The 15,622-nt window shown below is 35.6% G+C and overlaps 1 protein-coding gene across 2 annotated transcripts in view; it reads left to right on the forward strand.

Moving 5' to 3' along the window:
• BRD7 (bromodomain containing 7) overlaps positions 1-15,622 on the forward strand; it is a 43,016-nt gene that overhangs the window by 13,333 nt on the left and 14,061 nt on the right. For both annotated transcript variants that reach the window (XM_063109222.1, XM_063109223.1), the window contains exons 5-11: positions 712-856; positions 4,085-4,195; positions 9,334-9,518; positions 10,753-10,876; positions 11,503-11,578; positions 14,189-14,296; positions 14,704-14,839. In XM_063109222.1, the coding sequence (XP_062965292.1) occupies positions 712-856; positions 4,085-4,195; positions 9,334-9,518; positions 10,753-10,876; positions 11,503-11,578; positions 14,189-14,296; positions 14,704-14,839 (885 nt within the window). The remainder of the gene's footprint in view (positions 1-711; positions 857-4,084; positions 4,196-9,333; positions 9,519-10,752; positions 10,877-11,502; positions 11,579-14,188; positions 14,297-14,703; positions 14,840-15,622) is intronic.

The raw sequence follows: 15,622 nt of genomic DNA on the forward strand, positions 1-15,622 counted from the left end.
TGGATCTTTCCCTCCTTCCCCAAGAGATTCTGATTTAATGGTTCTAAGATGAGTCTTCCTGTCTCCCCCATTGGAGTTTTTTTAAAGCCCCTCTGATGATTCCCATGTACAGCAGGAATTGAGAACCCGTGCTAAAAAGTGCTGGTTTTCAAATATTGGGGTATTAAGAGGACCTTTTTTAAGGTTAGTTTTTTGAACACCTCTATATACAAACAATAGAATTTGTATCCACAGATTGAGAAAATATGCATACATGGACCAGGAGTTCAAGCCTGTTAATTAGAAACTAATATGGAGGATTGTGGGATTGTAGATGTGCATACATAGTTATTATTTCTGCCTTTTCCTCTGTGGTTGATAAAGAATATGCAGTACTGATCTCCCAAAGGCCAAGACATTGGTCAGTTAGTCTAGATTATTTATTTTGCTTTATTTTTCCCTATGTGAGAGGTGCTACATGTTTAGGAAGAAAGATTCTCTGTCTTAAGGGTATAACTGGTGCATAAAATGTTTTAACACTTGTTAAAATAGGTTGTTATTAAATAGGTATTAGTCTTTTAAATCATTCCTTCAGTTTTCAGTGAAAAACATTAGCATACTACAAGGTTTTTTTTGCACCTGAAGGGTTTCATCTCACTTCTCTGCTCTTAGACCAGTAGATTTTTTTGTAGTGGAAATAAAATTAACATTGTCTTTTGCATGTCTTCACAGGAAAGACCCAAGTGCTTTCTTTTCATTTCCTGTGACCGACTTTATTGCTCCTGGCTACTCCATGATCATTAAACACCCAATGGATTTTAGCACCATGAAAGAAAAGATCAAGAACAATGACTACCAGTCCATAGAAGAATTGAAGGTAATTATAATTTTTTTTTTTTTTGGTGGCCGGTCAGTCTGAGGATCTGAACCTTGGTGTTATAGCACTGTACTCTAACCAACTGAGCTAAATGGCCAGCCCCTAATTATAATTATTCATGTTTTGATTGGAGAAGTAAACTGAACGATGTAACATATCTTTATTAAATTGAGAGTCAAACTGTTGGGAACTCAGTACACAAAATCTTGGTAGAAACCTGCATGTCTGGTATTCAGAATCTTTCCTAATAACTAACCTTTTGTGTTGTAAAGAATTAAGTTTTTTCAAATATTCAAAATCTTTGTATTTTTCTGCTTTAGAAAATTTTTCATGAGCTCAGTGATAGAAAACCAGATGAAATAAGTAAGCTGCTTTTTCTTTGTTACTTTTCTTTTCTTTTCTTTCCTTTTTTTTTTTTTTTTTTTTTTTTGTGGCTGGCTGGTACAGGGATTGAACCCTGGACACCATGCTCTAACAAACCTAGCAAACCAGTGAACCCTGTTCTGTCTTTATTATTATTTTTGTTTTTAGTCAAATTTTGAGTTTGATACGTATTCTATGATATATCTTTCCCAGCCTTTAAAATGAAAAGATGTTAGACTTTTAACTTCAGATCAATACAGGTAAAACTGGTATTTTAACGAAAGTTTGATTACTTTGTATTTCTAGACATACGTGGTGTGCATTTCTTCTAAAATAGGGAATAAATTAGCTTGTTGAGAAATACTAAAGAGAAGTTTAATTACATTTTCTAGTTTGATGAAAGTCAGTTGATCCCTGAGTCACTTTGGCTATGTTTGTTGAACATATTTTCTTCAACTTTAAGAAGAGAAAAAAAAACTTACATGTAAAGAACCTAAAAGCTCCCAAGATAGTGTATATATCCAATGTTATAGTTGAGGTTTTTCCACCTTTAAATACTCTTGCTATGTGTTGATTTCAGGGGTACACTTCTCATTTTAATCTTCCAAAGAAAAGAAACCATGTATGTTTAAAATTTGCTTTGTACTAAAGCACCACAAACTTAATTGGTTTAGATAATAACTATTTTACCTTGATTGTTCCCACATAAACATGGTAGTACTCACCTGACCTAAGGGCTAGACTCTAATCAGTTACAAAAGGAAAATAACACAGTAAATATTATCTTTACTTGGTCTCTCTCTTTTTTCTCCATTTGTATGTTGATCAGCTGAGATTTATGAAGAACACCAGCATTTAATTCTCTTTATCATCAGTTTGAGTGTATAGATAATATTCCATTTACTCTGAAAAACCTGAATTACTTTCTTTCTTTTTCAGAGAAATGGAAACTTTTTCCAACTTTTCATCTGGTGAAAATTAGGCTAAAACTGTTTATCTCAGCATATTTCTGACCTTATTGTTGCTTAATGGAAAAGAATTTCACAGTTTTTTGTGTTTTTTTCTTTCTGTGAATGTCTTTCCTCTGATCTTTCTCTTATGGTAACAGGAAAGAGTAGAAATGTGTCCTCTGTGTGTTTTTAAACAGGTTAAGGTTTATAATAATTGAAATGAGCTGATATTTTAACTCTTTGGAGTTTTCTTCATTACTATGCTTTTTTTGTAGTGAAAGTTCAACAGCCTGAAGTAATATTTATTAGCTTATTCAGCTCATTTGGCTGTTGAAGTTATATATATGTGAAAAGTGTTCAGAAAGATTTAACTTTTTGAATGATTAAGTGCCGTTACATAAAGTCCAATAAAGCCTAGCACAATACAGTTATGATTTAAGGAGTCTACAAATTGCCTTAACAGATCAGACCTGTGATAACTAGAATGATCTAGTACTCTCTTGCCATTTCATTATTTCAGGCCCATTATTCTCTTGCCAGTTATAGGCCATATGGGCATTTCAGTATGATTATACATAGCCATCTAGTGTCTCCCCTCATTTGCCTCCCCTCCCCCCAAATATATATATATTTAATAATTCTCAATGGAATGTAACCTTTTCATAATACCTGTAGCAAAGGTCCTTAATCTGGTCCTTTGGGTAGGCATGGATGAGCCTTTGGGATGACCAGGAACCAGCTGAAATAACATGGATTTTTGTGTTCAATTCTGTGTGTATGCGTGAGGTGTGGGTCCATAACTTTCATCCGATTCTTAAGGGATCCAGTACCTAGCAGAATCCTAACTGATGAGAGACTTGAGTGGAAATTAGGATCCACATATACTACATGCACTTAAATTTAATATGAAATTTATTGTGACCCTTGAATCAGTCTTCTCATATACTTTTAAATTTAGAACTCAGTCTTCCTATTTTCATTCCATTTAAGTGTCATAAGCTGTCATCATGATTAAATAGTGGAATTTGAATGTTTTTGTTTTGGATTTGGAGGAGTTGGGGGGGGCGGGTTCTTTTTTGTTGGGTTCTTATCATTTTAACTTAGTAAAACCTTGGCGTAATCATTCTCAAATTTATAAATGTAATAATTACTTAATCATGAAAAACTGCAGTGGGATTGAGTTCTATAGCACATGTATATACTTTGAAATTTTAGCCAAAAATATAGTTTTGATAATTTGGCTACTCCAGTTACATGTTTTAACTCCTTGAGGTGGGTGGTATGGTTTATTTCACATTGGCATGATTTTGCAACTTCTGCAAATGATGTTTAGTCTATGATGTTTATGATGTTTAGTTTCTTTTAGTTACACTTAAAAGAAAAATAGTGTAAATGTTTTAACATTTTTGCATTTAATATGCATTTGGCAGGAAATATTGTGAAAATTTAGTACTTTTCTCAATTTTCAGTCAAGATCTGAAATAAAATACTTAACTCCTAAGGTGTTTTTTTTAAAACTGAGAAAAATATTTTTTTAATCATGAACTACTCAGCTAAGATTATTAAATATTAGGTAGAAGCATATTTTTCAAATTATTTTTATGTGCAGTAAAATTATCTGAAGAAACCCATTTAAAAATTTCATTCTGGTGTCTAAAGTTTATATACAGTTACTATAGAATATTTAAGAATTTGGAAAAGAATGTTATAGCATTTTAAAATATAATTTAGCGGTATTTGTCTTGTTGGCAAGTCTTAAAACTTAATAAATTGCTATTAGTGTTGTTTAATAAATAGTGAAAGAAATGGATGTTGCTGTTTTTTTAAACTTTTAGAGGACCTGTGTGGTTTTAAACCAGGAGGTGGACATTTGTTTTGTTTTAATGTATTTCTCCTCTTAATACTCTCTCTGCAGGATAACTTCAAACTAATGTGTACTAATGCCATGATTTACAACAAACCAGAGACCATTTATTATAAAGCTGCAAAGAAGTTATTGCACTCTGGGATGAAAATTCTTAGCCAGGTAAAGGAAACTCTCTGTCGTAAATAATAATTATCCTAAAAGCTATATCCTATGTTTGTTGGTCATAGTGATAAAGATCCAGTACAGTATTCATTTTATTTTCTTGGCAGATCACATTAAAGTTGGAAATACTAAGTGAAAAAATTTTTTAATATAAAGAAAATTAAGGCAGGAAGATTCTTGTTTGGATCAATACAAATAAATATTGGCCTTTGCTTGTAATTATTTTTTTAGAGGCTCTTGAACCAATATTCACTGAATAGACTTATTTTTGCTGTGAGCAGCATAATTTTGCTGTGGAAGAAATATCATCCTGAATTTCAGAAAAAGACTGGATGAATTATGAGATCTTTTAGGAACAAAGCTCTGTTTCCTTTGTAGTGATAAAATCTAACATCTGGTCAGTCCTGTGCTTCTTGGTGAAGCACAGAACTCCTAGAAGAAAGAAACAAAATATACAAATGAGAAATAATTTGGAACTCTCTCAAAGCCACCTCTCCACAAGACCAGACTTCCTTGAAAGATAAGAATTGGTGCATAGTAAGGCATTTGAGGTGGGAGAAATGTGTGCAGAGGCACAGACACATCATCATCAAGTGGCATGAGAGGGTTTAAACATGAGATACCATAGATAGTGGCAAAAAATTTATGAGAGTGTTATCCCAGAATGACAGCTGATGAAAGACCTTGATGGGTAAACTGAGGTGATCTGTGTGCATCTGCTAGGTGAAAAGGAGAACTTCCAAGGTAAGTCTCACAGCTCTGAGTAGGATGAAACTAGTAAGAGACTACTTTGGGGGAACTAATTGAGGGTGATCCAGACACCTTACTGTGGTAGGTAGTCAGAAGACTGAGTTCTAGTTTTATCTCTCTTCCACTAACTTGTGCACCTTAGGAAAGACATTAACCACTCTGGACCTCAGAATTCTCATTTGCAAAGAAGGGTTTAATCTGTGATCTCCAAAATGATTTCTAGCATTAATGTCCTGATTTAAGAGGTAGAGTAGGGAGGAGACTGAAAAAGGGCAGCAAGATAGAGGAATTTTGCAGAGAAGGAAAGGAGTGGGTTTAAGACACAGGTAGAAGGATAAAGGAACCAGAATTGAGAACTTAAGCTCAGCCTCAAGGGAGTTAAATGATGGTAAGAATGAATCATGTGTAGTTTCATATGGTTTTCTGCTTTTTATGTTGATCATCTACATCACGGTTTTACATTTAAAGAGATGTCTTGGTGCGCAGATGTCTGAGTATCTATGTTTGGCTCTAGATTCTTGAATCCACTTAACAAGGGAGAGAAAAACATTTGGATTGGTAATTATTCTTGCACTCCTAATATTTGGACAACATTAGTTCCCACACCTTCCTGAAGACTTGGGAAACTGTAATGTAAGCCAGTTACCCATCTTTGGCAAAATTGGCAGAGGAAAGGAGAATATAAAATGTTTAGGGCCGAGCCCGTGGTGCACTCGGGAGAGTGCGGCGCTGGGAGCGCAGTGACGCTCCCGCCGCGGGTTCGGATCCTATATGGGAATGGCTGGTGCACTCACTGGCTGAGTGCCGGTCACGAAAAAGACCAAAAAAAAAAAAAAAAAAAGTTTATCCCACTCTTTGCAGGAAGACTCTCAGAATCTAGAACCAAGCCATATTCCAGGTTTACCTACCTGAAAATGCTTGTTATTATTGTATTTGAAGTAAAAGTACATTCAGTAAATGCAATCATTCATCACTCCAAAATATGTTCATTAAATATTTGGGGAAAAGTCTAATTTTTTTTAATCAACTTTGATTTACCACTATTTTCTCTTCTTTAAATAATGTAGCTAATATAGCATGTGAAAGATTCCAACTCCAGACTGTGGATTCAGCCCTTTTACCACCATGGCCTGGGTTCCATTCCCAGGCAAGGAACCATTCCCTTAAAGATGTATCCTTTAACTCAGGAAAAAAAAGAAACACTTACAAGATTCCAGTATCTCTTAAATTTTACTGGGGATGGGATGGTTGGAAGCACCAAAAATAAACTTTCGCCTCTACTCTCTCTTTCTCTCTCTGTGCTGTCTTCCTTTTTTTCAGGAAGACATCCTGTTGAGGGGCCCTACCCATCCTGTGTTATAGCTTCCTGTTGACTGTTCTCTCCACCCTAGACGGGAGGAATCCTTACAACAGTGATTTTTAAATGTTTAAATTTAGACTTTCTGACTTAACTCTTCTAATAGCAGTGCTCTTGAGAAAGACCTGCACACCCCATTCCATGAATGGTGACTTTTCAAATAACTGTTTTTGAACGTTAATTGAAAAGACTGTATAGTATTCATTCATCTTGTTTTCAGTTATACCCAAATAGTGATAAAGAATGAACAGATGGAAGATAACTCTTTTGATCTCCTAAATAAATATTTGAGTAGAATGCTGAAAAAAAAAAAAAAAAAGTAGTACTATCTGTAGCATAATGACTTTGGAATCAGACCAACCAAGGTTCAAGTCCTGGCTCTGCCATTTAGAAGCTTTGTGACTTTAGGCCACATAACCTTTCTCAGGCTTTTTCCTGCCCCATGAAATGAGGATAATAGTAGTACTTACTCATAGAGTTATGCCTGGTACCTGGATACACACTCAATCAGTGTTAGCTATATTAATGGCAAAGAATCAGCCCTTTCAGTCATTTAGTATTGTAAAATTGGGGAACAATAAATAGTGTGTTGATTTGGAGACATTTTAATTACCAAAAGAGAAAAAGACATTGATTTCGAAGTAAAATTAAACTTAACTCTTTCTTGTGACTTGCTTCTAAATTTAGTAAATATCTGTAATTGAATTCTTTTAATTTTGTATATGTTAAAAAAAAAAATCCAAAATCTTTTTAATGTAGGTTCTACTTTATAACATTCTGGAGTGGAAATAGAAAGGTTACTGAGAACTTTCTGTGATCTAAGCCTATTTATTTAACCAACATTTATTGAGTGCCTACTATGTGCCAACCCCTGTTTTAGGTACTAAGGATACAAAAATGAGTAAGACATGACCTAAGTGACACACAAGGTAAAACACAATGACCAATAAGTAGTTATAGAAATAATGAAGCTAACTAATATTTTTAAACTGTGTAGTAAAATAAGACATGGTTTTAAAAATAAAATTGGCTTTAAAAAAAAAAATACTATTCAGTTTGTCAGTGATTCAGAGAAACCCTCAAACACTGATATAAATTGATACAAGTTTTCTGGAATGCATTTTAACATTAAGTGTCAGAAGCCTTGAAAATATTTTTTCCTGTAATCACTACAAATATAAATGTTTAGGTGATGGATATGCTGTCTACCCTAAGTAAATCATTGTAGAATATATGCATGTACTGAAACAATACACTGTACCCCACAAATATGTATAGTTAAAAATAAATTTTTTAAAATTCCCTTTCACCTAGTTTTTCCACTTCTAAGAATTTATCTTAAAGAGATTCCTGGAGAGATTTATTTAAAGTGATATTTATGGGAATTTTATTTGTAATTGTGGAAACTTGGAAATCTAAATGTCCAGCCATGGGTTGTTAATTAAATTATGATATATATATGAGTAAATACATCACAATTACTGAAAACATTTTTAAAAATGTTCAGTGATATGGAGGGGAAATCCTTGTAATTTATTAACTGAAAAAATGCTTTTTACCAAATATTCAGTATAATTCCAATTTGTTAATACATATAATGCTTAGAAAAGTACTGGAGGGGCTGGCCAGTTAGCTCAGTTGGTTAGAGTGTGGTGCTGATAATACCAAGGTCCAGGGTTCAACCCCTGTACCAGCCAGCCCCCAAAAAAGAAAAAAGAAAAGTACTGGAATATGGGCTGACCTGTGGCTCACTTGGGAGAGTGTGGTGCTGATAACACCAAGGCCACAGGTTCAGATCCCTATATAGGGATGGCTGGTTAGCTCACTTGAGAGAGCGTGGTACTGACAACACCAAGTCGGGTTAAGATCCCCTTACCAGTCATCTTTAAAAAAAAAAAAAGAAAAGAAAGAAAAGTATTGGAATGATAAACCTTTTAACAGTGTTCCTCTCTGGATTAGCAAGGTTTTTATTTTCTCCTCTACCCATGTATTTATTTGTATACAGTAAAATATTGTTTTAATAGTTTTAAGATTACTTTAAAATAAACGTTCAATAAAAATAGCAGGATCCACGTTCTTGAGGATCTCACATATGTTCTACTAACAGCATTGTGTGATGAGAAAAGGCCTTTCGGCAGTGACGAGGGGCCTGGTCTTAGTCACTGATTCTGTGTCCTTAGGTGAGTCATTCAGCATTTCTGAGCTCCATTATTCTTGTGTGCATGACCTCTGGTCCTTTCCCGTTCATAGTTTCTGTTGTTCCACAAGTCTTCCCTGCTGTTGTTTATGCAGCCCAAAGGAAGCTGTATTCCATATTTTATCCAGTGACAACTCAGAGTTAAAAGGCAGAATAGTTAGTAGGAACAAATTTGCCTCTTCAAAATTTACCCCAAAACCTCAAGCCCTTAATCATAATCAAAATTTCATAGCACATCATTGCAGTGGAAAATTCAGCACATTTCACAAAATAGAAACAAGACTTCTTTGGTTCATAAGAACATTATGCACTCTAAGAAAGGAACTATGCTAGCAACATTTTATTCTCCAAAAGGCATGTTGTTTTCACAGAGCAAGATGCCAAAGTCATCAGTGATCACGATAGGATACCAAAATATAAAAGCACTTCACATGCTTTAGGTTTTAATATACCTAATAATTCTTAAGTTTCAAAAGATAAGCCAGTCTGTTAAATATAAAATTTTAACATACTGTTAAACTAAATGTTACTTTTTAAATTTAGTACTACAAAGGATACCTAGTCTTAATTTATACTTTCTCTTCTGTTAGCTTTCTGATGGTGCAATAAAGTTGTAAATTTTCTCTTATACTGGAAATTAAATTATCTAAATTGAAGGAATAGATTTTATTGTCCTAGTTCCTAAATATAATTCAGTCTTGGTAGAATTACATTTAATTGTTTTTCTTTCCTAGTGAATGGCAATGTAAGTGCAAACTCTTGTGGGAAAAAATGCACTACTTTAAAAGTTAATGCCAAACATATAATAAGAATATTTTTGAATATTTTTAGGAAAGAATTCAGAGCCTGAAGCAGAGCATAGACTTCATGGCAGACTTGCAACGAACTCGGAAGCAGAAAGATAAAACAGACACCTCGCAGAGTGGGGAGGACAGCGGCTGCTGGCCAAGGGAGAGAGAAGACTCTGGAGATGCTGAAGCACAAGCCTTCAAAAGTCCCAATAAGGAAAATAAAAAGTAAAGAATCTTTGGACTATTAAGGTTAAACTATCTTTTTCAAGCTAGTAAGGGGGAAAGATACTGCTTCAGGGCCTGACTTAGGAAGACCTAGTCCTAGTATGTCAATGGTGGTTGTTTTTTGGTATTAAAGTCCAGTTTGATGATGTGATACCATTGTCATAAAAAGCACTGTATGGAATTGTCCAAACGTAGCTCAGAAAACAGTCCTGAAAGTGTATTCTTATTAAAGTAGTTTTAAAACCAATAAGTTATCTTAGAGACTTATATTGTCAGTGAGTTTGTTTAAATAGAACTATTTGCTTAAGAAAAAAACATGTGTTCCTCACCTCATTTCATAAAGGAGCAAGGAGTTCAGCAGAAGCACAGTGAAAACTATCCCCAAAATAGATGGGCTGTCACTGAGATGTGTGCGTGTTTTCCACTACACATCCGTTGTAGGAGCAATGGTGAACCTCTGGTTCTCCCAGACAGCGAGCAGCATGGCTGGACAGCCGTGTCCATCCTGCTTACACCACTGCCAGCCAGCCCCAACTGCCTGGCAAGTCACTGATAACTTTCGGGAGGGCTGTAGTTAGCAGTTTGGGATTTTTGCTGTCATGATGCAAAGAAAGTAAACTTGTGACAAGTTTCTGAGGTTCACACTTTTTTTTTTGATTGAAACATAGTGGATTGTGCATATCTGTGGGGTACAGAGTTGAATATCAGTACCCGTGTGTGCAATATGTGATGCTCAAATCAGGATAATTAGTATATTCAACATTATACAATGTAATCATTTTTTGATTTACCAATTCCTCCTTACCCCTCAGTCCCTCCTCCTTTCCCACCTCTGGTACCTTTTGAAAGTTCAGTGTATTATTGTGATTAAGATTTACACGTCTATTTATTTTAAATTTAAATTCTAAACATCAAACTTTAAAAAAAAAAAATTATATACCCCACCCCCTTCTAAATAATGTTTGAGGTAGAAGTCATTTTTGTGACTGTACCCAGAAAAAGCTTTAAGACAAGTAATACTAGACAAAAAAGGGAGGGAGATAACCAACATGTTAGGTTTGCCTTACTGTTTGTGCATTGTTAGGGGCTCTTACCAGGTCATATAGGAACAAAGTTTTAATTGGTGGCAGCAGTACAAATATCTCCTCTTTAGTTGTATTTGTACTTGGAATTCATTTTAATGCTTTCATCTTATTTTTCTTTTTTTTAATTTAGTATTAATGTGTGTTTTCAGGAAAGACAAAGATATGCTTGAAGATAAGTTTAAAAGCAATAATTTAGAAAGAGAGCAGGAGCAGATTGACCGCATCGTTAAGGAATCTGGAGGAAAGCTAACTAGGCGGCTTGTTAATAGTCAGGTGATTGAGCTTTTCCTTTCTTTTCTCTACCTACTGATTCAGGTCATCTGAAACTTTTAGTTTTCAAATTGCGTGTGTACTTGAATTCATATTTACTGTAGAGCTCTTCATCAGTATAGCCCAGAAGAAAAATTAATAATATATTTGTAAAGTACTTAATTATTAATCTTATCCTCTATTATCAGTTTTTTGCTTTTTTTTAATTTAATGTATTAATGTGCAAAGTGAGCTATATATTTTAAACTTACAAAAAAATGGTTACATTCTAGTCTTTTGAAATCACATTATTTAGCACATTGGTTTTAAAACAAAGTGGATTCATACATGACTTTGGGCAAGTCACTCCCCTTCCCTCGTTCACAGTCTTCTACTTTTTGGATAGAGTGGTGGCCTTAAGGGAAACCACACACTCTTTAAAATTCTGAGATTTCCTTAACCTCCATTACTCCACCTCATCAGCACCTATATACATGGAAACAGGTGTGAAAATCAATATTTGAGTTTAATGATTATAGCCACCTATAATATTAGTTTGATTAAAGTAAGGCTGTCTGATGTGCTACATATATATATATATGATCTGTACAAAACGGTTTATTCCATTTGAATACTTCGGATCATTGCAGTGCGAATTTGAAAGAAGAAAACCGGACGGAACAACAACGTTGGGACTTCTCCATCCTGTGGATCCCATTATTGGAGGTAGGATCACAGAGTGAGACTGTGTGTGAACTTGATGCTGTGTGGCAAGGAACAGTACCTGGGTTAGCATTTTAAAGCAATAAGCCTGAATATGGATAAATCCAGTCATGTCAGTATCCCACCAAGAACTTGACTAGACATTGTGTATTTCGTGGTAACAGCTAGCCTAACATTCACTTCATCTTAAAATAGGGTACTATCCATGAAGTTTTCCTTAAAATTCAAAGTCCCCAGAATATTTAATACCCACCTTTAACAAAGCCAAAAAATTTAGCCAGTAATTTCTAGCCCTGACTGTGGTCATATATGCCAAGTTATTTGTAGCAGTATCTCATATTCTCAGATTATGACATAATAAATTTAACTGACTTTTTTCATTTCAGTGAATAGAATTAATGTATATGCCACATACTACCTATAATGGAATATTTGTACTTAATGACATTATGACTTTCACTGTGGTTGGTAGAAGGTTTACGAAAGTTGAGAATTGCTGTTTTAGAACCTCAGTCAAATTTTTTGTTTTCTCAGGATGTTTTAATGGAGATGGTATAGAAAATATTTTGAAATTTGATTAAGAATAGGAACTTTTTGTCATTCATCTGAGGGGGAAATCATGTATTGTGATAAGCAAATGTGATTCATTGTCATACTGTCATGAGAGAAATAATTAGTGATACAAAAATGAATAATGACAGAATTTGTACACTTCAGGAAATAATCTCCAATATTATTGTTTCCTATAGGCAAGGCATTGTCTTAGGAGCCATAGGTGGAGTTAGTCATATAATATGGAACAACAGGGAGAGACGAGTCCCCTTACATTCTTTGGGGAAGGGGAGGAGGACACAAACAGAGAGAGTCTATAAATGCTACATAAGTACTTGTCTGTCATGAATAAGTACTACAGATGGACAGAACAGCCGTGATTTTATGTAACAGAAGGTACCTACCTAGTGTTTGGGGGTTAGGGAAGCTTCCTTAAGGAGATGGTGTTTAGGTTGGTTACAAAAAGGGGAGTAAGGGATGGGAGGACACCAGCAGCAAAAGCAGCCAGCAGCAACAGCAGGCAAAAAAACCTTGAGGCAGGGAAGGAGCTTGATGCATTTGAAGACAGCAAGGGCAAGCCAGTTAATGTTCTCTGAAGGAAGAGAACATAACAGAAGAAAAGGAACCAGTGCTACATTTTCAAAACAAACCTTATTTTTACTTTTATGTGAACTTTTCTTAGTAGAATTTTATATGGTCTTAGGTCAAAGAACATGCCACAGGATTGAGAACATTGCTTTCTAGTATAGCTGTGGTGAAAATTTGGTGATAGGAGATGCAACTAACTTGACTTAGGTGATCCCTTAGGATCTGCCCCTTTCTTTGAAGCCAGGTGTCTGGTCCCTGCTCTTGGTCTGGTTTGCAGCTCCTATGGGCATAATCAGATGTGGCCAAAGCTGACATGACCCCTCCCGTGAACAACAGCTTCCTCAGCAGGCTGCTGGTTTCAGGTAGAAGATGCCCTTGCTCATCTTCTCAGCTTCATGCTCTGGCACCAGTGTCCGTTAGGAAACCAAATTCCAAACTGTTCACCAAGGAGGAGGGAAGATTTGATGTTGATGAGTGAAGTTTCTTTTTTTTTTTTTTTTTTTTTTTTTGTCGTTTTTTCGTGACCGGCACTCAGCCAGTGAGTGCACCGGTCACTCCTATACAGGATCCGAACCCGCGGCGGGAGCGTCGCCGCGCTCCCGGCGCAGCACTCTACCGAGTGCGCCACGGGCTCGGCCCGATGAGTGAAGTTTCTTACAGGTGCTTCTACCACACTGATCACCTGTGGCGATAGCCTGTATTCCGGGGCTATCGTGTTACAGAAACCAAGACTCTTCAGGAGAGAAAACGCTCTTTCTATTGGATATTGTTGAAGACCATGTTTTCTCCTGATATCCTTTTTAGTCCTCTTAGGTGCCCACCTCATCATTTCTGCTTATATCACATATTCCCAACTTCATTACAGGTCTTGATTTATTCCTGGTTTACAGAGATCACATTTTTAGAGGCTGTTCCTCGTGGCACTAAAAGTATGCCTTTCATAGATATTTATTCTTGATGTGTTATGAGTTCTTGTTTTTAATACAGGCATTTTCCCTTACTCAGTCTTTTACTAACCTTTCTACTGTATATTTCCATCATCTTAACATTAAGGCCCAACTTTAAAATGTTTTCTTAGTTGTAGTAAAAGGTTTTTTAATAAAGATCTTATTTGGGGGGCTGGCCGGTTAGCTCAGCTGGTTAGAGCACAGCCTTATAACACCAAGGTCATGGGTTCAGATCCCCATAACTTCCAGCTGCCAAAAAAAAATCTTATTTTTAAGTGAAGTGTAACATGATTACAAATAATTCCAGGAAGCTGTAGAGTATAATGAAAAGGTCCAGGTTTTGGTCCTGGCTGCATTCCTGCCTTTCTAAGCTCTGATTTTCTTGTCTTAAAAGTGGGTATAGCTATGCAGCTTCCTTCACAGTCATGGAAATAACATGAAGTGATATACATGAAACACTCAGCAGAGTACCCTATGGGTCATTGTCACATGTGCCCCCTTCACTGTGCTCGGCTGTATGTTTTAGAACCAGGCTATTGCCCTGTAAGACTGGGAATGACAACTGGAAGACTTCAGTCTGGAGTGAATACTTTGCAGGGATTCAAAGAGGATAAAAGGAACAAAGTAACTCCAGGTGAGGCTCCTGCACAGTAATGTTTTTCCTCTTCTGTTTCAGGGAGTTAGGAAGAAGGCATAATTACCATTCATTGCTTTATTCACTAGCTCTCTAGATAGTGTTTTTGCCACATCAGTTAGCTATTTTGTTAACTGTAGAAGAAAATGAAAAATAGAGAATTATTATTTAAGACGAGTTTTGTTCTTTCTTTTTTTCCTCTGTCTCCTTTGTGGGGAAAAATTCACTTGAGTTGCAACTTCACAAATATCTGTTTGGGAGGAAATATCTATCTTAGATTGGCATACCAGTCAGTGAAGTAGTAGTTAGAAGGGAATAATTTTTTAAGAAAATAAGAAAATAGATTGACATATAAGTTAAGGAATAGTATTATTATCTCATTGAATAGTTTTTAATTTTTTCAACAGTGTTATACTTGAATTATGGACCCTACAGTTCTTATGCACCGCATTATGACTCCACGTTTGCAAATATCAGCAAGGATGATTCTGATTTAATCTATTCAACCTATGGGGAAGACTCTGATCTTCCGAGTGATTTCAGGTGAGTCACCAGTTCATCAATGTTCCCAGTACCACATTTTTCTAAAATATATTTGTGGATAGATTTATAAGGTTATATAAATGGTAGAAAATGTGTTTAGTAATTTTTTGGAATAATAATAGATTCATAGTTACCATCACCCTTTAATGGACACTCAATATTTTACAGAGAGCACATAACTCCCTGATATTGTCATCTGCAGTATTTTAATTCTTACAAAAATATATTTTTAAAGATGCTGTGTGCCTCAACTGATACTAACGTTCAGGAGGTTGTTACTTCAAAATGTTGATGTGCCATCTGCTCTACTGTAACCTTTTTGTGTGTCAGTGAGTTGTGTTCCAAACTTAAATCAGTTTGGGGACAGCACATTTTCCTTAAGATGTGAGGCAGGCCATGATAATTTGATCCCTAAGGCAACCCACTTAGAAGCCTGTTTGACCTATCATGTACCAGATAGACTGTTGCAGTTACACTCAACCATCCCTTCTTATGTGTTTCTGTGGGAAGATAATTTCTGTGTTCCTGTTTAGGATGCTGAGCTCTTTGCATCTCATCAACATAATGAAATACCATTCTGATTTACCAGGATTTTGGCTTAGGGTCGGGCATTGAGCTTGGGTTATTTCTTCTCAGCACTGGTACGTTGTTAATTTTCATTATGTATACAGATTTTACCCTGTTTATTAACGAGCCCCCTAGTTTTCTGACAAAGGGGGAATCTGTTCTCTTTTCTGTAAGTATGCATGGTTTTGTTGTTGTTTTTACAAGGCAGGGGTCTCT

The sequence above is a fragment of the Cynocephalus volans genome, chromosome 10 (assembly GCF_027409185.1).
Source record: "Cynocephalus volans isolate mCynVol1 chromosome 10, mCynVol1.pri, whole genome shotgun sequence".
NCBI classification, from domain to species: Eukaryota; Metazoa; Chordata; class Mammalia; order Dermoptera; family Cynocephalidae; genus Cynocephalus; species Cynocephalus volans.